Source organism: Panthera leo, chromosome B2 (genome assembly GCF_018350215.1).
Source record: "Panthera leo isolate Ple1 chromosome B2, P.leo_Ple1_pat1.1, whole genome shotgun sequence".
NCBI lineage: Eukaryota > Metazoa > Chordata > Mammalia > Carnivora > Felidae > Panthera > Panthera leo.
In genome coordinates this window covers 2,699,521-2,723,844 of record NC_056683.1, presented here as the reverse complement: position 1 = coordinate 2,723,844, position 24,324 = coordinate 2,699,521, and the positions used below count along the sequence as shown (strand labels likewise).

At 44.4% G+C, this 24,324-nt stretch overlaps 1 protein-coding gene, 1 long non-coding RNA gene and 2 other non-coding genes across 4 annotated transcripts; 1 reads left to right on the top strand and 3 right to left on the bottom strand.

Moving 5' to 3' along the window:
• Nucleotides 1-2,521: 2,521 nt before the first annotated feature.
• Nucleotides 2,522-2,593, bottom strand: TRNAM-CAU. The gene has a single exon. It is a non-coding gene; the product is annotated as a tRNA-Met (tRNA).
• A 386-nt stretch (nt 2,594-2,979) lies between these two features.
• On the bottom strand, nt 2,980-3,050 carry TRNAG-GCC. The gene has a single exon. It is a non-coding gene; the product is annotated as a tRNA-Gly (tRNA).
• A 368-nt stretch (nt 3,051-3,418) lies between these two features.
• On the top strand, nt 3,419-7,615 carry LOC122219470. Its single transcript, XR_006202390.1, has 4 exons — nt 3,419-3,478; nt 3,580-3,661; nt 6,274-6,419; nt 7,552-7,615. It is a non-coding gene; the product is annotated as an uncharacterized LOC122219470 (long non-coding RNA).
• A 7,319-nt stretch (nt 7,616-14,934) lies between these two features.
• On the bottom strand, nt 14,935-15,876 carry LOC122219368 (olfactory receptor 2B2). The gene has a single exon (XM_042937599.1). It carries the CDS (start codon nt 15,874-15,876, stop codon nt 14,935-14,937), a length of 942 nt encoding a protein of 313 aa, XP_042793533.1.
• Nucleotides 15,877-24,324: the final 8,448 nt, after the last annotated feature.

Here is a 24,324-nt window from a genome sequence, read left to right as displayed (position 1 = left end):
AAACAAAAACAACGTCTTAAAGCTCACAACCCTTAAGCTCACAGTTGGAGATCTCTGGGCATTAGCAGAGATTCCTGTGCCCATGACAAGCTGTCCCTTATACATCCCCTGCCACCAAAGCCCAGATCCAGTTCCCAGATCTCCCCAGCTTCCTACATCCTCCACAGAAAAGAATCCATTCCTCACCTGGAAGGTGTGGGCAGAGCACAGGGTCTTGCGCACTGCAGGCTTTCAACAGCTGCTCTCTGCCGATTAAATAAATGGATAAAAAGCTAACAGATTTTTTAATTCTTTAAGCTTGCTACCAGCAATGAAATAAAAGCGGTGAAAGGTGGAGTTATTTATTGTGGATTTGATAGTTACCTGGTTAAATAAACCCATTCATATCGGATTATGTTATGTTTGTCTTATTGTGATATATCCTCCTGTATCTACTTTTCTTTGGCCCAGTCTTTTCTTTAGTGACTGTCCCCGCCTCTCCTGTCTTATGAGGAATGAAAGGGAAGGACCGAAGGCGCCACCGGGAATCCGAACCGGAGCTCCACCTCTCCCCTTCCTAGTGTGAATCCCTTCCATGAAGGGCCCACCCTTGTTCCCCTGAACCCAGCTCGTCTTTCTCGTTTAGTCCCTTACTTCCTGCTGTTCACTGAAGTGAGACACAGACTCTCACATTCCGTTTAATTCAACTATCTAGTGAGTCACTGCTTTTACTTTATGTTATTTTTTATTTTACTTTACCTTCATGCCTATGGGAGAAATAAGAACCAAACTGTCTTCTGATCAAACAAAGAAATATCACAAAGGGAAAGGTCTTGGGGCGACAAGGAGATTCGACCTAGCATGTTATTACCGGGGCAGCACATTGGTAAAAAGACAATCACTGGCAGACTTAGAATTTAAATGTTACTTTCACAGGTCATAGGAACGATCTGAAGTCCACGTGTTTGAAAATCTTTCATCAGAAACGTCGGTGGCCAGGTCCATTGATGAAGCCTTACAGGATCCATCCCTCCCTGTAGCAAAGAAGGGGCTTTCTCTCTCCCGCACCAAAAAGGGTATGTTTCCTAAAGTCTAGGTGCCGGTATTCCACTAATTGGTACCTCCTGATAAAAGCAGGCCTGCGAATGAAATGTTGGCGTGGAGAAATAAGAAGGGAAAGGGGATTGGTAATAAAATTACTATGAGCTGTCAGAATAAATTACCAGCTACCTGGAACTGGATGAAGGGGACACCAGGGTGGCCTTTCAGTGGCGCACTGTGGCAGCCTCCAGGTCACGTGGCCACTGGAGGGTGCATCTTCGAGCGCCTTTGAATGATTAGGCTATTTGACAACTTGATAGAGATAGACTGTCAGTTGTAGACATTAATAAAATGCACATGATTCAGGGTGATGAACGTGGAAAGGAAGGTGGGAAAAAGTGAGCTGGTCCCAGTCTCTTGTCTTCCCCCCAAAGCTCATCAAATGGACACTCAGCTCCGCAAGAAGAATCTGGCTCCACACAAGGAAATTCTGCAGTTTGGAAATCTCTGTAATCTGCCTTAAAAGCCATCCAGTGAAGACGACGATTGAAGACCAGCACTTTGAGGAATCAGAAGGCTTGAGTCCCATCCACCATTCATCCCAGCAGCAACAGCCACACCTTTCTGGGTGTTTTACCAGATTGATCTTTTAAAATAAGCATTGTGCTATTTAAATAAAAGCCTTCATATGAGTCGTTTCCAGACTCTTTGCAAATAAAGATTATTTATTTTTAAAAAATGGGAGAGATGCACATCAAATTCATGTAGTGTTGCCCAGAGGAAGAGGATGGTAGGATTGAGGTGAAGTTAGAGCGCTTCAGTTTTGTGTGGGCTTCCCCTCCCACCCCACCCCCCCCGCCTTTAAATATAAAAGAGATTTCTAGTGAACATACCACAATGTTAAATAATAGATCGATTTTGTGTGGTCATTTTTGTATCCCATAATTTTTTAAAAGGTAAGAGAAGGTGAAGAAAAACGTCACATATTGGTGTTTGGTGTATTAGAAATTGTAGCTTTTCACATATTCACCAAATCACCAAAACAGACAAAAATCTCCATTCTTGTGAACTTAGATCCCAGGAGGGAGAAAACATATACTATAAAATACACGGCATGCCACGTGCTAAGGAGGAAAACAGTGGGGGAGAGATTGTTGGGACAGTTGTCATTTTAAATACCTCAAAATGTGCTTAACTAAGTCTCCAAAACTGAAAATAGCTCTTTACGGTTCTTTTGAAATCGAAGCCTAAAGTCTTGTGGTCTTACCACATGGTAGTCGGTAGATATGCGACCTTACAGCTGATGGTTAAAATGAATTCTCTCCTCTCTGACCTGGGGCACCTGACATCGCTTAATTAGAAACTTTTTGATTTGTAGGTTATTTTCGTCTCCAAAATAATTCCCCTGCCAAAACCTGCCAAAGCTTTCATTAGAGATGGTGGGGAGGTTATGTTCTCTTTTTGTGGGGTTTTGTTTTTTGAATAAAAGAAAAAGGCTAGCTAGCAGAGGATGGTTTCGATCCATCGACCTCTGGGTTATGGGCCCAGCACGCTTCCGCTGCGCCACTCTGCTCGGCACGGCGCAGTAGCTTTACGAAGGTCTTTTATTATATTTTCCTCCAAAGGCTGCCAGCAGTTTTTGTATTTTGTTTTTGAGATAATTGCGTTTTTTCCCTTAAAGCTCACTCATTATTCATGCTTCCAAAAGGACAATGAGCCCAGGGTGCACTGACCCCAAATATTCTGAATGCAAAACATTTCGTGATTCCGTCGGGAAAACAGCCGCGCCCCGCCTGCCCCGCTGATCTGAGCGGGAGCGAGTCTGCAGCTCACAGTCCCACCCCGTACGAGTAGCCCCCCAAAATCCAGCGTGGGAGGCATCCTACGTCTGCACGCACGGGAGCGATTTAAAAATAATTAGAAAGGATCCAAAAGGTAAAAACAACCCCAAGGGCCCCTTGCATTGGCCGGGAATCGAACCCGGGCCTCCCGCGTGGCAGGCGAGAATTCTACCACTGAACCACCAATGCTTGGTAGGGGCGACTCAACGCCAGCGCTAGAAATGGCCGCGGCGCCGTAACACCGACAACCGTGTATATTTTTCCCTTAGCTCGTGTTCTGTTCTTATGGACTAGAACCCGGTGATGCCCCTTCTTCCCCTCTTTTCAGGAAAACCTCACTTTCGTTGCAAGTTCCGCGACCGGGAGGCCGGCCGGGCGGGGGCGGAGCGGTGGGACCTCCGGCCACTTGGTGGGACGCTCGGGACGCGGTGGGGGCAGCGAGGTCGCGCCCCCGGCAGGCGGTGCGGGCAGCGCCGTGGGCCTCCCGGAACGCGGTGGGGATGGCCCGGTGGCGCCCTCTGCTGGCCGCCACGGAGAAAAGCAACGCCGGGCTTAGGCGTCCTTCGGTTGCCATAGAAACCCCGTCAGTGTCTAGGGCACAGAGCTGTCAATGAAAGGTAATTTCCAAAAACCAAAAAACAAACAAAAAGACCAGGTGAAATCATAACTGTCATACGAATATAAAACTTTTGAAAGGTTTTTTTTTTTTTTTTTAAAGATTTCATTTAGCTCCTTCCTGAGATAACTGATGAGGGGTTACTACCCGTTCAGAGAAGTCAAAGAAGGGATGCCATTTACAGGTGAGGAACAGTGACCCGAATGTGACCCGAATGTGTCGGCGGGGTCAAAACCGGCTTTTCGGCGGTGGGAGTGGGCAGGGGGAGCGGACTGGGGAGGAGGAAAATGTCCCGTCACCAGACAGAATCCATCCCCATGTCCACAGACGCGACTTGTTTTCTACTGCTACCAGTCACCGACAGTTAGAGTTTTAAAATAGGATCCGAATCACGTGACACAGACGGGTGTGCGAAGTTCTCCTCTGAAGCAGATTTTCCTGCAGCTTTTTTCTTTTTCTGGGAGATTCGGCCAACTCCGAGTACGAACTTAAGGGCCCAACTCGCAACGTAAACACACCTTTGTGTTAAGAGCCCTGGGTTACTGTTCCTGCCCATCTTTCCTTACAGTTTAGGGTGGGGGTCCTTAACCTGTGGGTTCACAGACCCCTGTAGGAACGCCGTGAAACATGTGAACATTCTCCCTGGAGGCCTGTGCACACTCACATGCACTAGCGATTGAGTTCAGGTGTTGGACCTAGGATGAGCTCTCTTTTACCTGGAAGGGGGTCCTTCTTCGGGAACATACTGCTCAGGCATTCATTTCCACCCCTACCCTCTCCAGGTTTCTGCTCAGGGCCTCAGCTTGGACTGGGGGCAAGGGGCAAAGAGATATTCGTAACTGGGTATAGATAAACCTGAATTCCTTAAAATCATGCAAGAGACCCTCGGGGGCAGGAAGAGCGGCCCTGGGATTTTGCCCTCGATGAGGGAGCGCGGGGCAACCTGAGGGCAGAGTGCGGCCTCAGGGCACCCCACCCTCAAGGTGAGATCTGTATGATAGTCCCTGGACACTCCAGGCTACCCCAAAACAGGAAAGGACAAAAAAAAACAAACGGTTAAACTGATAAGAGTCTCCACCAGTTTACCAGAAAAAAGCAACCCCATCAATAGCCTGAAGCCCGGGAAGTCCCTACTGTCTTATGTTAATGCTTTGCTAGAGGGAGAAACAACCTTAGCTTGACCATAGCTGGGCCTCCGGTAAGTCTTGAGCTTGTGAAAGTCTCTTCGGAAACTCCCTCTGGACTCTTCCCCCGGCTCCATAAAGCGGTCACCCCCCTACCACTCCAGTGCAGCCCTCCCTGCCTGCAGGTCCTGTCCCCGCGCTTTAATCAAATCACCTCTTTGCACCAAAGAGGTCTTCTTTCTTTCTCGGCCATCGGCTCTGGACGCCATGAACCACCCCCATGACCCCAAAACTTCATCACCCTCAGCTTGCCTCATGCTCCCTCATCACCCCTGGCTATACTGTCTTTGGTCCAAATGGGCACATATTCATGTCGACCTGGTCACCTTGAAAGCAAGAACTTGCACTGAAGTGAAAGAGGGCTCCTGTGTCTCCTACCAGCACGAGCCAGGATGCAGGTGTGGGTGGGGGTACGTTTCCCTCCTTACCTCACCGGCTCTTTAGCTGGCCTCATAATTAGATCGACATAAGACAGATGCACCAGAGGCAAAAAAGTTAATTTTATACATAAAATTGTAAGATAAATTAAATATATAAAATATAAGACCATAAAGATATAAGACTCAAATAAGTGACCAAAGCAGGCAGCTTTTTATGCCTTTCGGGCAAAGAAACAATACATTTGGGAATCACTGACAAGACAAAGTTAGCAAGCATGTCACATTATTAATTATTGTATTAATTATAGTATATATCAGCATATAATATTTATTAATAATAATTGTATTAATTACTAATTATTACGTATTCATCTTCCCTATTGATGAAGACTGTGTAGGGGTCTTTCCTCTGTAGGGAAAAATAACCTTCCCTCTACCCTTCATTGCTCGTGGCTGAGGACCAGCCCCCACATAAAAGAGATGAACAAGAGAAGAACAAACACGTTTCGCAACAGGTGTACCTTATGCATACGTGGGAGAGACCGTCCCGGGAAAACTCCCCGGAATGGCCCGGGCCACCCCCTTAAACACCATCTTCCACTAAAAACAAAGATGTGGGCGTGAGGGTGAGGAGGGGCAGTTACAGGAGGGAACTAGGCAACCCACACGAAGGTGGTTGTCCAGATTTAATCTGGTGCCTTCCCCACCGAGTTTCCGGTGATTTAGAGTCACCTTTCTCTTCCAGGTGTAGACAGGGAGTCGCCCTTACGATGACACACTCGTATCAACGGACGAGTCCCCCTTACGACGAATCTCCAAATGGAGATTTCTGTTATAAATGCAAATTGCCTCGACAAAAGGACATCTTCTCTGCTTTTAGAGCTTCTGGGTCTGCTTTTTCTCAAAAAGAAAAAAAAAATCATTTTATTTTGGGATGGATTATTCTGCTATCCTTCAACCGTGGTTTTCTTGTGATAAGGATGCCTTCCGCTCTTCTGGTACAGGGATGGCACCTGTCACATGGGGGACTTGTCCCCTGTTTACAGGGAGAGAGGCAGATTCAGAGAGACCTTTTCGTACTGCCTGGTCCTCAAGTACCTTTAATTTAAAAATATCAGTGTGTCAAAGTGGCATATTTTGACGTGGCCCATTCTGTTCCCCCTCCCCGTGACTCCCACAGACGTGAGAAAAGGGTATCTGGAAACGAATGATGTGTCACTCCTCTCTTACAGGCCGTGTGGAATCTATCAGTAAACAGTATCAGCTCTCTTCAAAGTATCCTGTTAAAATGGAAAAACAATCTTACCCAGTCAGTCAGGAATTTTCTGGAGAGCACCAGTGAGGTCATCTCCATCACCAGCCTGCAAAGCAAAAGGAGGTAATTTGTAAAGGACAAAGTAAAAGGACAGGACCCTCTGCCTTGCCCCCTAAGGGAAAGTGACCTTGCCAATCTTTTCTTTTGTCAATAATTTACTTGCCCCACCCCCTCCTTCCTGTAAAAGCCTCCCATTTTGTCCACCTCCTCAGAGCCCCCTCTACTTGCTGGGTAACATGCTGTCCAATTTATGAATCACTTAATATAAGAGCCAATTACATTGTCTGAAAAACCACCACCACCACCAGGCCCCAAATGGCATCACTTAGTTTTTTGGGGGTTTTGGTTTTTTTGGCATCACTTAGTTTAAAGCCCTGAGTCAGGAGACGAAGACTTAATAATCCCTAACCTAAGCGCAAGTTTCACTCCCCAAGAATATAATCTTTGACCAGTCAACATGGAATTTTCTGGTCAGGACTAGGGAATTTACTGAGAGACCACTCCCCCTAAGGAGGGCAACCTTGCCTAAACAACGCATTCTTTGCTAATCAATACCTTTCTTTCTTTCTTTCTTTCTTTCTTTCTTTCTTTCTTTCTTTCTTTCTTTCTTTTTGTTTTATGCCCTCTCTCTGCCTTTAAAAACTTGTATTGGGCACTTGGGTGGCTCTGTCGGTTGAGCCTCCGATTTCAAGTCATGAGCTCCCGGTTGGTGAGTTCGAGCCCCGTGTCGGGTCACTGCTGTCAGCCCTTCTGTGCAGAGCCCCTTATGGTTCCTTTGCCCCTCCCCTGCTTGCTCTCTCCCCAGAATAAATTATTGAAAAAACAAACAAAAAAACTTTCATTTAGCTCAGTGGAGCTCCCCTGTACCTGCTAGCTGGGATGCTACCCAATTCATGAATCATTTAATAAAACTAATTAGATCTTTTAATTTATTCAGCTGAAATTTGATCGCTGAACACCCAGAATCTCACCACTGCTCACCACCTCTGTCCTTACACTCCGGTCCCTGCTACCAACATCTCTTCCCTAAGTCATTGCCAATGCTACTAACTGCTCTCCCTGCTTCTGTCTTGTTTGTATTATAGTCGATTTTGTCCCTCCTCTATTCAAACCCTCTCACCCATCATAAAAGACAAACCCTAGAGTGACCCATCCTTCCTTAGGGGAGGACAAAACTTTTCCTCTACCCTTTTAGGTTCAGTAGCTGGGATGTGCCATTTAAACTGACAAGAGACATTAACAGGTGAAAAGTCATACAGGTTTTACTTTCAACTTTATGTGCGTGGGGTTCCACAGAAAAGAAACGAAAATGCCAAGGAAGCAGTTTGACTTGGCAGCTGATATTCCGTTGTAACAAAGGGTGAAAAATTATAGAGAAATGACCTGACCGAGGGAAGAGGGGTTTGGCTTCTAGGAGAGGTAAATTGCAGGAAGGAAATATATGGGGAAATTGATATTAGATAAGGGTTATTTTAGTAAAGTTCGTTTTATGCGCACTCATCTGGGTGCTGACCTTCCTTCTTCCTCATGGCTGTCAAATTCCCCCGGAGAAGGGATTTCCGATAGTCCTCATTTCTCAGGATTTTCTGCGTTTAGTCAGAGAAGGGAGCTCCACGAAGGTTTCTTTCTGCCTCTGTCAAGTCTCAATTGCCTTCAGCTCAAAATAATCCATATGCTAATCTGGCAAACTTTGGGGTGACATGCGCTGATCCCCCCCACGCCTCTACTTGCAATCTGTCTCCCACCCCTCTCTCCCTCACCCACTTCACCTCACCCCTTTCGGTCACAGGTGTAGCAGAGGAAAAATACGTTTTCCCCTGTTAACCTTAAAAATAAAACTGCCAGTCGTTTTACGGCAAAAATGGGTTCACGTGGCAATAGCCAGAGACTTGCAATCTGGGACAATCAAGGCCATGAGCAAATCTAGACAGCAAAGGAGAACACACTGTTTTCTAGAAGACAGGGGGGACTTGGGAAGGTTGTTATAAACGAAACGTCCATTGGAGCAAAGTGAGGTCCAAAAGCGTACAGGCTCTTCATTGGCTGGGTTGTGACGGTCCCCTCGGCCGGGCTGCTGGGGGTGGGGGGAGGGGAAGGGTTTTTTCCTCTTGCTGGGGTCCCAAAGCAGGATCCAACCTCCAGGTCGGTCTCTTCCCGTTTTTAGCTGCACTTGGCCGCGGGCTGGGCGCGCTCCCTCTGCTGGCCTCTGTCTCCATTCAAAACAGATCTTTCATTAATTTTCACAGCCTCTGTCTTCCTAGGCTCTTGGTGGAGACGTCCGCATAATAAAGATTAGCCGGAGAAAAACGAACAAGTATAATAATGTGTGTACAGCCTGTATCTTGGGAGACACCCAGGAAAACTGAGTAACTCCCCAAATGGCTCAAGCCACCACCTTAAATATCTCTCCACCTGGGGCCCTAAGCCATGTTGGGGATGCGGAGGGAGGCCAGTGAGGGCAGATTTTTCAGGCCAAGTACACTAAGCAAGGGCATGGTTATGGGGCAGACTGCAGTCGGTACCTTCCCCACTGATGTTTCTAGAGATTTAGGCATCCAGCTCTTCAAGGTACGAGAGGGAGACATACTTACAAAATGCAGGTTTCCCTTCTGAATGTGAATGTCTCTTACAAAAGGGTAACTTTTACTCAGTTTTCAGAGCTTCTCCTGTGGCTGCACTTTCTTAAAAATCACTAACTCGCGGGCCGCCTGGATGGCTCAGTTGGTTAAGCCTCTGACTCTTAATCTCAGCTCAGGTCATGATCTCACGGTTTCGTGGGATCAAGCCCCGCAGCATTGGGCTCTGCACGGACGCCTAGGAACCTGCTTGGGATCCTCTCTCTCTCTGACCCCCTCTCCCCCACTTGTGCTGTCTCTCTCAAAATAGAGACACTTCAAAGAGAAAAAAAATTGTTTTCTTCAAAAACCCGGCTCAGTATAATCCTTATGCCTGAGAGGCATGTTTTGGGGCGGCAAATACTGCTCCCCTCTGACACCAAACACACCCTAGCTTCTGGCAGCTACAGTCCGGACCAACCCCCTCCCTCCCCCACCCCACACCCACCATCCACCCCGGGGCCTCATGGCCCCAGGTCACTGCTGAAATGTCCCATTCTCAGGAATGCCTGAAAAGTGCGCCTCCTCCCTACGCTTTTTCCTGTTGTTTTTTTTTTTTCCTTTAGCCTGTCACACACTTATCTTGTTTATTTTTGTCTCTCTCCCCTTTCCAAATCACACATACAAATCTTACCTCCCCGAGGTTTTTGGTTTCTCTTGGCTGTGTGAGGGAGCAAAATTTGCCACCCTCAAAAGTGTCTCTTTGGCATGTGGATTATTTTAGACTGATTATTTTTAAATTTTTAAAAAATTTTTGTTTATGTTTTTATTTATTTTTGAGACAGAGAGAGACAGAGCATGAGCAGGGGTAGGGGCAGAGAGGGAGGGAGACACAGAAAACGAAGCAGGTTCCGAGCTCGGAGCTGGCAGTGTTATGCCCAGAATTCATGATCCCCAAAGACCACTAGGGAGCCGAGTCCGATGCAAAAGCAAAGAGCCTTTATTCGAGCTAGCTCGAGCTCAATCCCCTACCTGCACCGAGGCAGCGGTGAGATAACAGGGAAAGAGAGCGAGTTTCAAAAGGACAAAGGTTTTATTGGGGCCTAGGGGCAGTTGGTGAGGTAATGGCTATGGCCTCAGCCGACTGACTGGCTGGGGAAGGGTCCGAGTCCTGTTAGGCATGTGGGGGGGGGGGGGGGTTACTCAAGGGGAAGAGGTGTGGTCAAGGTGAAGGACACAGAACAAGATGGAGTCGGCCGGCGTAGGCCCGCCCTTTCAGCAGCACAGAGCCCCACGCAGGGCTCGAACTCACAGACTGTGAGATCATGACCTGAGCCGAAGTCGGAAGCTTAACCGACCGAGCCACCCAGGTGCCCCATAGACTGATTATTTTTGAGAAACAGAAGATTCAGGAAGAATCTTTCACCTTCCTTTCGTTGCCTAAAACGATTGAGATAGAGCAACTGTTGCAGGAAGGAGCTCTCACCTCCCCCCCACCCTTGCCCCCAAGTGGGCTCTCCTCACTGCCCTGGAACAAAGGAAAGGAAATAAAACCAATGGTTAACTGATAGCGATCATAGTCCTGCATCACCCGAGTCTCCATCAGTTTCCAAATGTCTCAGTAAATGACACGAAAAAGGCAATCTTATCAATACCCTCATCTTCAGAAATCTATAGTTTCAGTTTCCTGGAGCCCCGACATGACCTTCCCCTCCCTAGTGATATGGGAACAAAGGCAAGAAGAAAAGGTAAATAACTGAATTTCTGTATAACCTGCGGCCTGTTGACAAATACTTGAGGCAAATACAGAGTATGACGTTTCTCCAGGAACCCCCTCCCCTCTTAATGCTAACGCCTTACTAGAGGGACAACAACCTTTGCTTGACCGTGGCCGGGGCCCCAGTATCTTAAGCGCCCCCTGTAGCATATGAAAGTCCTTCTGGGGGCCTCCCTGCCTTTTACCTTGACCTCCCCCAAGTCCCTAGTATATGACTCCTCACGACCCCAGTGCCGCTCCTCCTGCCCACGGGTCCCGTCCCCATGCTTCAATAAAATCACCTTTTTGCACCAAAGACGTCTCGAGAATTCTTTCCTGGCTGTCAGCTCTGGACCCCCACCACTCCCAGACCCCATCATAACTATGGTATGATGTGAATTAGGCGTGGGAGACAGGGAAGAATTTAACAAAATCTGTTAAAATTCCTCTCTATGTCCCACTCTTTCCGAAAGCCCAGCAAACGTTTGCTTTCCAAACCTGTACTCTTTTTTATCTCCCTGTGAATTGCATTCCTTCCCTTTAAAGTCCCAGACTTCTAACTTCTCCTTGGTTCTAGGTAACATGTCAGCCTCAGCCGTGTGACTACCTGTGGGCCTCATATTCCTATAGCTGAACCACATTTGTCATAACCATTTCTGTTAATGACCAAAGGGGCAAAAGCAGGCCAAGAGAAAATGGTACATACAGCCACGTGTTTGGGGAAATGTCATGTGTGAGTGGTGGCGGTCCGGAGCTGACATCCAGGAAAGAATTCTCGAGACGTCTTTGGTGCAAAAAGGTGATTTTACTAAAGCATGGGGACGGGACCCGAGGGCAGGAAGAGCTGTCCCAGGACCATGAGGAGAGACTGACTGCACACTATGGACTTGGGGGAGGTAGAGTCAGAAGGGTGGCCCCCAGAGGGACTCCTATACAGAGGACTCCTAAGATACCTGAGGCCTGGCTGTTGTGAAGCTAAGGTTGTTTTCCCTCGAGTAAGACATTAACTTTAGCACAGTGGAGAGTTCCTGGAGAAACTTCACTCTCTGGATTTGCCTCAAGTATCTGTCAATGGGCCGCAGGTTACGAGGAATTTTAACGTCACCTGCCGTTTCCTTCTCGCCTTTGTTCCCACATCACTATGGAGGGGAGGGTGATGTTGGGGCTCCAGGAAACTGAGTCTCTAGGTTTCTGGAAATGAGGGTATTGATGAGATTGCCTTTTTCTTGTAAATTACTAAGGCAACAGGCTTGAGCAATAGAACCTAGAGAGAGGCAAAAGGGCCCACTATCCCCCCCTCCCCAAGCTGACCGAGCTGAATGCAAACAGGCTGGTGACACGACCCACCCTGAAAGGGCCACAGGCCCCAGCCAACCAATGGGCTGGTTAGACCAGGCAGTTACCAAAAAAGGGAAAAGCCCCCACATCCCCCAAGCTCCCTGTGGCCCCTCACCAACGCCTCGGGGCACACAACCTCTGCTCTGCTGTCCTGCCCACCGCTCCCCTGCAGGGTACTCAGTAAGCTTCTGTGTCTTTTCTTCTGCCTTAGGCGCATCTTTTCACTGCCCCGGCCACGCCCCCATCCAACCCGGTCACCCCACGGACAATCCCATCTCCCCACGGACAACCCGGTCACCCCACGGACGATCCCGTCACCCCACGGACGATCCCGTCACTCCAAGGACGATCCGGTCACCCCACGGACAACCCGGTCACCCCACGGACGATCCCATCTCCCCACGGACAACCCGGTCACCCCACGGACGATCCCGTCACCCCACGGACGATCCCGTCACCCCAAGGACAATCCCGTCACCCCACGGACAATCCCGTCACCCCACGGACAATCCCGTCACACCACGGACAATCCGGTCACCCCACGGACAAGCCGGTCACCCCACGGACAAGCCGGTCACCTCACGGACAATCCCGTCACTCCAAGGACAGTCCCGTCACCCCACAGACAACCCGGTCATCCCACAGACAAGAGCAGATAGAATTGCTTTACCACCTTGGTCATCACTGCTCCATATTATGCAATACTATGGGAAGTGTGCACATTCTACTCAGAAATCGAGATCGGTGACACACATCTAACATTCCCTAACAATAGATACAGGTAGTCTAGTATTTGCTATGCTAAATAATCCAGAATGGATTCTACTTATTTATAATATATATTTGAAGTCATACACTAAATACATTAAAAAATATACTAAATACATTGAATAGTATATTACATTAAAAATAATATACCACATAAGATAATATATTAAATAATCAAAATAAGTATACCATACATTAATAAGTAATAATATTAATAATTATTTATATAGCATATACTTTTATTAACATGTCATATATTTATCATATATTTATATTAATATGTATTTAATATATAATATATACTTTTAAAATAATCACAAACTGATAGTAAAATATTTGTAGAATTTTGTTATAAATCACTTTAAAACCATTATATCACGTATTGAATCAATTACTGGCTCAGTTTTAAAAATGTGAAATACCTCAATTTCCATCCCCGGTTTCACTGCTATTTCCTGATCATTCTTAAAGGTTACTGACACTGACTTTGGGATCATATCAAAATTAATCTCTGGTAGTCCAGTATATTATTTATTTGGACTTCAAAATATGAATGCGTTTCACTGGGGAATGTCTTCTCATACTTCGATCTATTCTCTTAGTGTTTTGCTTCCATTTTCCCTTTTAATTATAGTTCTCACTGATGGAGATAAAAGATAGGAACTCAGCAAAACATCTTCACTTTAGATATTAGCCCAGCAGTCTCTAAGGTGCGGTCCCCTGGTAGTCCTTACCTAGGCAATCATTAGACATGCAAATTTCCAGGCCCAGCTCTCCCCCAGATCTTAGAAAATCTGGCAGCTGGGTGTGTCCCCCCACCAGGGGGATTTTAAAGCCCTCCAGGGGGTGCTGATACCTGTGGAAGCTGGAAGAACCATTGTGTTGTGTTGGGATGACACGGAGACAGAAATGGATGCTGTTATTGGGAGCTCTTAAGAAATGTGCTAATCGTGTTTCTTGGTTGTCTTTTCTCTTTGTATGGTGTACTTAGTGGAAGAAAAAAATTGGAAAAGAAGGATAGTGAGGAAGCAGTTCAAATGACGACTGTATGACAATCATGAGATTGTCACGCTGTATTATAACCAAATAACCACCTCACAGGGTCCCAGCATTTTCCTCAGCACTGTGATGATCTCTGAGGGCCGTATGGAATTAGCACAGATTACAGCCACCTCAAGGGAACTAACATGGAATTCATAAGCTTTGCTTCTTGCTTGAGGAAAAGTGCATCACATAAGTCATGAATGTTATTACATGCTGTGCTATTTTTATTTTCATGATGTAGTCTATAAGTGCCTTCGGGTTTAAAAAGAGAAAGATCATATAGATAGTAGGATGATCGTGAAAAAACTTTTCATCAAAAAACATTTGCTTCAGGTGTAAAATGTAGCTACAGTTGACAGAATAGAGTAGGACACTTCAGAAGGGGGGAGTGTAGAAGCGGGGGAATGGAAGGCGCAGTAAAACTGGAAGGAATTTCATTGTGCACTTTAGGATTATGTTGATGTGGGAAGAGTGGTAATAATTTAAGCTGGGGCTATGAACCTTATATCTGCAGTTAAGAGGAGGGGGCTTTGAATGGTTTTATGGACTTCTGTTAAATTTCCTGTGAAGCATGGGTTGAGTGTGGGTGGGTGTATTCGGGCTGAGTGTGGGTTGAGTGTGGGAGCTGAGTGTGTATGAAGGTATTTGCATGTGTATAAAGATGTTTTGTTTACTAAGCTTTTATTCTAGTCTCACAGAAGTCTAATTCATCCCCAAGCATACAAACCAGGGGTATCAAGCTTAGGGTGTTAAATATTTTAAGGTTATGCTATTTTAGGGGATCATAACAGACCAGTTAGTGGGACTTGTACAGTGAATATATATATAGAAAGTACAACATAAATGCAATTTTCTATGCAAATACAAATACATTGTATTTGAGGGAGAGCACCATAATAGTTCTAAGAGTAGTGAGAATAAAGCAATTTAGAGACAATTAAATTATTAAAATACATAAACCTCAAGTCTTTAAGAAGGCCTACCATTTGAGGGGCACCCGGGTGGCTCAGTTGGTTAAGCATCTGACTCTTGATCTCAGCTCGGGTCATGATCTCGGCGTCATGAGTTCAAGCCCCGCATTGAGAACAATCCAGGAAGGCTTATCATTCGGGCATTCCTATTTCTTGATTAAGAAGACCCACACAATCACCCTCTTAAATGCTCCCTTTACATCTTTATTCCTAAGTGTGTATATAAGGGGGTTCAGCATGGGTGCGATGATCCCGTAGAAGAGGGACACCATCTTGCCCCGGTCCTTGGAGTTGGGGGATGGTGGTTGCAGGTACATGGAGATAGCAGTGCCATAGAACAGTGACACCACAATTAGATGGGAGCCACATGTCCCAAATGCCTTTTTCCGGCCTTCGGCCGACTGGATTCTCAACACTGCTCGGGCAATAAAAGCATACGACACAAGGATGAGGGTCAGGGGTAGTAAAAGAAATAGCACACTGATAAAGAACAGTTCAGCCTCGTTTGCTGTCGTGTCCACACAGGACAACTTGAGCAGAGCAGGGACTTCACAGAAGAAGTGATCCACTTCTTTACGGCCACAGAGCGGCAGCTGAAGGGTCAAGGTCGACTGCAACACTGAGTTGCCAAAGCCGCTAATCCAGGACGCGGCCGCCAGCTGGAGGCACAGCCTCTGGTGCATGATGACTGAGTAATGGAGAGGCCGACAAATAGCGACAAACCTATCAAAGGACATGACGGCCAGGAGAAGGCATTCAGTGGAACCCAAGGCCAGGAAAATGAAAAGCTGGGCCACACAGCCGCCGTAACTAATTACTTTCCTGGTGCTGCATATGTTGACCAGCATTTGTGGAACTGTACTTGTGGTGTAGCAAAGGTCCAGGAGTGACAGATTGGTAAGAAAAAAGTACATGGGGGTGTGGAGTTTGGGGTCCAGATGAGACACAGCAATTATCGCCAGATTGCCAAAGATAGTCAAGACGTAGGAAACCAGGAACACCACAAAGAGCGGGAGCTCCAGCCATGGTCGATCTGAGAAACCCAAGAGGATGAACTCCCGGGGGGCGCTCGCGTTTACCCCCTTCATGATCGGTGGTTCAGCTCTTGGTTCCCTGCAATAGAAACAGTCATGAAGGTAATAATTACACACTTATTTGCTGTCGATTGGTCATAATTACTTTGCTAATAATCTGCCTACGTTACAGACTGATAGTATCCATAATGTGAAAAAGTATTGATAAAAATATAAATATCTTTCCAAGTATTTCAAAAGTGTTTCTATATTTGTAACAGCCTATTAGCAGAATGAATTTCAAGACTTTTTATAGCATATCATCAGTTTCCACGTTCGCAGAGTTTATCCTTCGACCTTTTATCAGTTTGCAAGTTCATTATTCTCAGTTCTTTCTGCCTAGGTACCTACTATTTGGTAGAAGTTGGCATAGTTTCTGCCACTGGAATGTATTCTAATTTCTCCTTAATGCCACGACATTCCCTGTTAGTACGAAGTAGTCAAAATTGTTTAAATCTCACCCCTCCTACCCTGAAAAAAAAAAAAATAGACCCTACCTAGCAACTTATCAGACTCAATTTAAGGAATTATATCCTTTTACTTTTAGAAGGTCAGAATTCGTATAGGAGTTTTTAATAATGAGGAACTTGAAGTCCAACAGGTGTGGTGGGATCATACCTTGTCCAATTAGTCACATTACCCTGGGAATGCTTCTCATCCTCTGATCTTCAGTCTCTTCGTGTCTCCAGTGAAGATAAGAATGCTTGTCTAGGTTGTCTCGATGTGAGACATAGCTGCACGCGACTGTCTCAACACCGGCCCCAGAAACAGCAGTGCGGATGAAGGGAGCTTTCGCGACTCAAGGTCTCCGAGGTGCTCAGAGAGGAATTCCGTATGATTTGCCCAAACTTCCTCAGGTTGCCAATGAGAAATGGCTCTGTCCATTGAAAAGTCACCTTCCCATTTCCTCCTTAACTCCCAAAACATCAGCCTGAGACACAGGGGTCATTGTAACCATAGGCTACGAAGTAACGTGTCACTTTTAGTGTCAGCTGCTTGGCGCATGTCTGGTCCACCCAAACCCAGCCACCACGTTCAGGAGAGGGTGACGGTGACACAGGAAGCCCGAGGTGCTCTGGGCAGAAGCTCCATAGAGCCCTGCGTGACCTATAGGTGTGACCAAGCCCGTTCTACCTGCCAAAAATCTCAACAGAACACGCGAAATTATTTCGCTACTTTAGCAATACCAGAATGTAAAGTTTTCATTGTTTTTCTTGTTCATCAAAATGTTAGCAATGTGTATTTTAACTTTGCTTTATGTATTTTATAGACGATTAACCCACCCCAAAATATCCCCTCTCTTGCTCTCATCTGCTAAATCGAGATGCATTGGCACAGATATAGATGTGAAATGATGTTCAGATGTATCTTTAAGTGACAAAAAGTTGATTATTGAACATTTGTGGAGCAGGATCCCATCGATTTAAAAAAGAAATAGTAGATAGACATAGGGACACCTGGGTGGTTCAGTTGGTTGAATGCCTGGCTCTCGATTTCGGCTCAGGTCATGGTCCCAGGGTTGTGGAATCAGGCCCCACATCGGGTTCTGTGATGAGCATGAATCCTGCTTAAGTTTCTCTCTCTCTCTCCCTTGGCCCCTTTCCCCCAACTCACGCTTTCTCTCTCTCTAAAAAATAAATGAATGAATGAATGAATGAATAAAACAAATAAATAAATCAATCAGTCAATAAATAAAATTTACTCTCTGTCTTTTGCTCTCAGATTGACCTTCCTTTTGTTGAAGACTTTGATCCCCTTAAGGGCACAGCTGGTTCCTCCTCAAAAAAGACAGGTGTATCATGTCGCGGCAGCCAGATGCGGCCGACAGCGGGTGTCAGGATAAATGACATGTCAGTTGTTATTATTGCTTTGGATTTTCAGATTTCTATTTCTATTCTATTATTTCATGTTTGTTTTTAGTTTCAGATTTCATCCACGTGAGACTCTGAGAAGCACAGTGAATCAGTGGACTTTCTTCCAGGCCGGCTCTGTTCAACCCCAACCCAAGCTGCGGAAGTTCCATCAGTATGTCTGGGGAAGGAAGATGTATGCAGTTGTCTGCCTCATGTCAAACAGCTTCAGTAGCCAATGTGATTTTCCTTTTAAGTCTTACCATCCTTCTTCCCTGTATGGGTTCTAGATAAATAGTTTTAAAGGATACTAAAGCATCAAGAACACAAAACAGACATGAGCTGAGTGACTAGTGTGGAAAGTTTAGAAAGCAGCACGGGGGAGGGGGAGCTCTTCAGAGCTTGCTCCCCCTCTCTCCCCCCCCCCCCCAACCAGAGCTGCCCAGAGCACAGATATTCCCTCACAAAGTGCTACAGCTAGTGCCTCCTTCTTCCTCTTCTTCAATGTGGAACACACTTTCAGATGTATTTAGAATTTTCAAAAAACTATGTGTTTGTTTCTTTGTTGTTTCTGTAAGGGCACCCAGTGAAGGAGCCCAAGGTGGAGGGAGGGAGGGGTGCTTGAACTCCTGACCGTGAAATCAAGACCCGGGCTGAGATCAAGAGTTAGATGCTTCACCCACTGAGCGCCCCAGGAACCCCTCCAAGGACTGTCTTGGATGGTGATGCTGCGTCTTCTGTTTTTGGCTGTCATAATCAAAGCCCATTGTCTTGCAATTAATGGTATTTTAGAATTAGGAAAAGACGGTAAACATGCATGTGATTTTCGGGTTTCTTGCCTGAAACCTTTTGACTCCCAGGCGTCAACTTTGCCGGTTCTCTTGTGTTCCGTTTGTTACTGGTTACATGGAAACATTCTACTTTGTTTCTAAAGGTATGGGAAACAATGGTGAACTCCAGTTTAACTAAAAGATTCTACTTTAGGGGCGTCTGGGTGTCTCCGTGGGATAAGCCTCAGGGCTTCGGTTCAGGTCGTGGTCTCACATTTTGTGAGTTTCCAGCCAAGTCAGGCTCTGTGCTGACAGCTCAGAGCCTGGAGGCTGAAAGGGATTTTGTGTCTCCCTGTCTCTGCCCCTCTTCCACACCCTCTCACTCTCTCTTAAAAAAAAAAAAAAAAAAAAGTTAAAAAATGTTTAAAAGATTTTTCTTGAAAAACATTTGTGAATGACGTTGTAAAGAGACAAAGAAGAATGTTATTTCCGGGATTATTCTCTTGGGTTATTTCGTAAAGTGAGGGCCTTTTGAGTAAAATAAAAGAACTTCAGTTTACCTTTGCTTTTCACATATTTCCAACTACATAGAATCGAATTGTATAAAAGTGCACTGCAGGGTCTCAGGAGTGCTTCTGATGAAATTAGCTGATACAGGCACAACGTGAAAGCTGAGAGCTGGACACAGAGTTGGCTGGCTAGTTATCCTTCAACTGCAAAGTATTTAAATACGCGAGTCATTTGTAAATGCCCAGTGTTTTTTTGGCTACAGTCCCATGTCAACATTCCATTAATGAGTCTTATTACCTTGGTTTAGATATTTAGTGAGAAAGACTCAAGTCAATCCTTACGGTAGCAAAAGGTAGATTCCTTTAGGGAGGAATTATTTAAAAATATATAACTATAATATATTTCATGTTGGATCAGCAAATTTATTTTTGGACACTTGGACTGTGATGTGAGGGGCCGGTGTGTGTGTATGTGTGTGTGTGACAGGAGAGAGCTGGTGAGCGAGCTCTGGGGTATTAGCGTTTTCCCCATCATTAGAAGCCATAAAGAGCAAACATACAATTCCAAGCTGAACCTCATGAACCGAATCAAACTTTTGCAGTAGGGGATGTTCAGCCACAGGAAATCAGTACGGGGAGTGTGTCAACAACAAACAAGAAAACTGGCTCGAAATATCACAACTTGTAGCAAGTATATACTTTCTGAAGCGCTTGGGTAATTAAATGAAAACAAAAGTCGCGCTGTGCGTGAACTTGTCCAGCTTTCAAAAAATGGAAGGATGCAGAACAAAAGTGCAATTCTGCCCGTGGCTTTGAGCGTGCACGTTATAAGCTGTTCTAGCCCGTCCACGTCGTAAAGCTGAACGTGAATTTAACTCACAGGATTTTCACTTAATGCCGTGTTTTTATTGCTTGTTTTTTTTTAAGTTAATATGAAGTCTTATGGCATCCCTGCTAAAATTTTAGAATGTCTTCATTCTTAAAAAAATGTCTTTTGCCCTCCTTTGCTCTAATGTAGATCACACCTTAGGAAACCCGGTAGCTATGTGTCAAGGCTACTGTGTATTTGACTTGTAATATACTTTTATCGTCTCGAAATCCATCCATTAGTTTTCTGCCCACACATCCCCAACTTCAATCTCACAGACTTTCCCCGCACATGCAGCAATCTCCTTGGTGCTGTTGTACCCAAATTTCCCCCAGAAACACCCCCTTCTCTCAAATGTCACCTCCATCTGACCTCGGCTGACTATTCCTCCCAGAGGCTTTCCGTGATTCCAATTCCGCTTCATGTTCTCAGTGTTAGGATCGCACTATTTGCCAACAAGTAGAACAGACAGACAAAAACCTAGGAGGTTCTTATCTGCGTCTCTGCAATTATATCAGATTTGCTCCGGATTCTTGACGCACAGGCCAGGAGCTTGTGGTTGTGGCTGGTACCTTAAAGGCCACTGGGCAGATTCCCCTGGTCTGGAGGGAAGCTGCATGGACAGCATCTCAAGCTCATGTTATTCTCCCTGTAAATAACAAGCACTCAACAGGGCAGCAAAGTAAAGTATTTTGATTATGCGAGCTACCAAGGGGATCAGAAAAAAGCTGAAGCAGAAGTTAATGGAAGGAGAATTTTAGGAGCTGCTGAAGGGATGTTGGCAAACTTTATCTGTGATCCTCTGAGAATGCCTTAACCCGGAGTCCGGAACACTTGCCCAGATGAATACGCACGATCATCTCTTTGTAAACCTGTACATTGATTGAACTCATATTGGTCATCTCACTGTGGAATTCTCTCCTCCCGTATCTGAGCTCAAACATTCAAAAAGATAAGGTTTGACAGAGTCTTGGAAGCATCTCTACGAGCTACAGAATGGGCGGAGGATCAAGACAAGAGAGGTAACAAGAGTTTTCCTCCCCAATCTGCCAGTAAGTCGTCCTACAGTTGGAGAAGTGAGTTAATTGCTTCAGATGTTAGTTTTATCCTTTGTAACATTGTGGGGTCGGTATTTCCTTCGGGCATAAAAGCTGTTTAAATTTAAGGTTTCTCAAATCATCTCATATGCCTAAGAGATAGGCTTCCAAATATCACACAGATTCCATCTTCTTGCTGGAGTGTAAGGATGAACACCGGGATTAATTTTCACGCAGCTAATGCATTATAGTTGGCTTAGCATAATTGACAAAGAAGTTTGCTAAATTTTTCTCCTGTTTAGGAATGATTACTTTTGCAGGCAGAAAATGCACTTAGATGCTCAGAGAAGTTCCTTGCCCAAGGTCTTAGAGCTAGCAAGTAGCAAACTGAAGATTAGAGCCATGATTGACGTGCTCTAAAGTTCTTATTTCCCACAGAGATTACAAATGTATTCAAAATAACATCCTATATAAACGTTCATAGAAGCTGAAGCAGAATGAATTATATTCTTCCTAGCACATCGTTTGGTCTCAGCTGAGATGTGAAATGTAAACAGTCCATGAAATGGGTGCTTAGAACACTCACATTTTACCAAGTATAAGTAATATGATGCTCAGTGTGTAAGGATATGATAGTATTACAACATAGTAAGCGTGTGTATATTACGAAGTAATACTCCGTGAGCTTAGGAATTTTTTGATCTGTATTCTACTTACCTCCATTTTAAGCATTGGAGACAGAGCAATCTATTTTTGTGACCAAGGCGGCGTGAATCCAAGTAGAATTCAAGTTCACAGGTGTGGTACTGAGCTGGGTAGCTGATTCGATGAAATTCATTCAACCTCTTTTAGTTACGCTCTATGTAGGTCATGAGGTTTCCGTTCAGAATGAGCTGGAAGAGGAGGACTCACAATCACAGATGACCAGAATGTGGTGTTCTGGCATCACACCGTTTGGAATTAGGCCATCAACTGGTATTTTCAGAGCGTTGTTTTCTAACCGGTTTTGCAAGAAACAGATAGAAGTATGGCCGTACTTCCTCTCTCAATATTGGTGCTTGTTTTGGTCTCTGGTAGAAATCTCAAACACCGAATTGCAAACTCTTCCCCCACAGTTTATAGTATTTAACCGCACACCCAATGGGAAGAGAGAGAGAGGAGATCTCTGTGCTCTTGATTTGCTCGGCAAACTTCCTCTAGGGACAAAATCCTCAACTTTTTCTAAGACGGAAGTAATGACAATGGGGACTAAAGTTTGTTATCAAAGTTTGATGTTGTGCTGTGGAACTAAGATTTCTTTTCTTTTGTTAACTCTTCATGAGTTCTCTAAAGGCATGCAGGAAGGAATTCTTTATTCCACATGTAAATTCTCTAAATGGACCTCTATTTGTCTTAAGAACACTGCTTTATTAACTTCTTTTGTAATACATTTTACATAAAGTAGTTTTAAAAATTAACACAGAGTCAATGAACATAGAGTCAATATATCCCTTGTCTTTCATGGATTTGAAATTTTCTAGGCTTAATTACTAAGCTCTTCTTTGACTCAAGATCGCATAGATGTTCTTGTAAGATTTAATTTTTTTAAATTGCAATATTTAATCTAGCCAGAATATATATTTACAGAATATATATTTTACTTTTGAGAAGAGCCGGAAGATAATATGCAGGCTCATGTCAATTTCCTTTCCAGATGAATAGATTTGACAAACATATATTTATAATTCTGAAAAAAATATCCAGATCTATTAAGTAGGAAAAAAACACAAGCTTCTAACAAATTTGAGGATCCACCCCATAGCTCAATAGGAAAAGGACAAATTATAGGAATTAACAATATAGAGACTAAGCAAATCCAAATGACCAATATAAGAAAATATGACCAAATTCTCAAATAGATAAGTATATATTAAAACAGCGATGATAAAACTCTTCATACTCATCAGACTGCAAGCAAACGGAGAATTGAAGGCTACTGCTGATGGGAAAGAAGGAAAAAGGTTACTCATAGATTACTGGAGGAAATGCAAAGAGTTACAGTCTTTCTGGGGGAAAATATGGCAATGACCTCTAAATACTACAAATTCTCAACCTTGCGCTGTCCATCCTTGGAATCTCTCTCATAGAAATCTAACGGGGCACCTGGGTGGCTCAGTCAGTTAAGTGTCTGCCTCTTGATTTGGGCTCAGGTCATGATCTCACGGTTTGTGAATTTAAGTGCTGCATCGGGGCTCCTTGCTGACAGCATGGAGCCTTCTTGGGATTCTCTCTCCCTCTCTCCCTGCCCCTCCCTTGTGTTCTCTCTCTTTCAAAATAAATAAATAAACTCCAAAAAAAAAAAAAAAAAAGAGAGAGAGAAATCTAATTGTATATAAGGACAAATGGAAAATAATGCTTGATGTAGAAATATTTTAATGGTCGGAGATGGAGAAAAATACAGAGTATTTTACAATAGTAAACTCACTAAATAATTAATATAGTCACAGAATGGGAAATATTCATCCATCTAGAATAAGCAATGATGGCTCTAACAAATGGTTTAGAGACGTTTTCCTGAGATATTGCTGAATGAGCAAACAAAATGCAGAAAAATGCACATAACATGGTCATAATTTTGTAAAATAATGATTTAAAACACCCTGAACATGATTTTTTTAAATGTATTGTTGGTATGAGAGTTGACGAGAAAATATGAATAACCTGGAGATAGAGGACAATAGCCACAGAGAGAAAAGGAGGAAGGGTATGAAGAAAAACTGGAAAAGAAAAGAAAAGAAGATTTTGTGTACATTGAAACATTTTTTGAAATTAATAGCAGTGATTGCTTCTGGACAGAATAGAAGTAAGGATGGGGATGGTCAGGGCAAAATTGTACTACTGCATGCATTTTTTTTTTTTTTTTACAATGTTTTTTAACAGGCTGTAACTTATTTATCTTCAACAGGTTGTAATTTAAATGAACGAAATTACAGTTTAAAAGAAAGTAAGCGAGGACTAAAGAAAATATAAATAAAAATAAATATTTATTCTGCAGAATGGATCAAGTGTAGATAAACTGAAATTGTTTCACAAGTCCTGAAACACAGAAATTACCAAGGAATGCCCACATCTCTCGTCCTGAAATGGGGAAGAGTCTGCTGAATTTATTATCCAGACAGATGCCCTGCTGTCCTTTGAAAGGATTATTTCCTCAATAATCCTGTGATTATCTCTATTGCCCTATGAGAGCGAGCCATTATCTCCACAGATATGTAGATAGTGAACCGGGCTTGGAGAGGTTCAAACAGAATGTGTTAGGAAACTGGCTGATTCATATGGATGTCCTACCCTCGTCCATGTTTGTTTTATTTTTCCTCTGTTACCCAGTCATGAGTCTCCCTTCTTACCACGAGGACTCATTTTCTAGAAATCTACTTATTAGCATAGCTC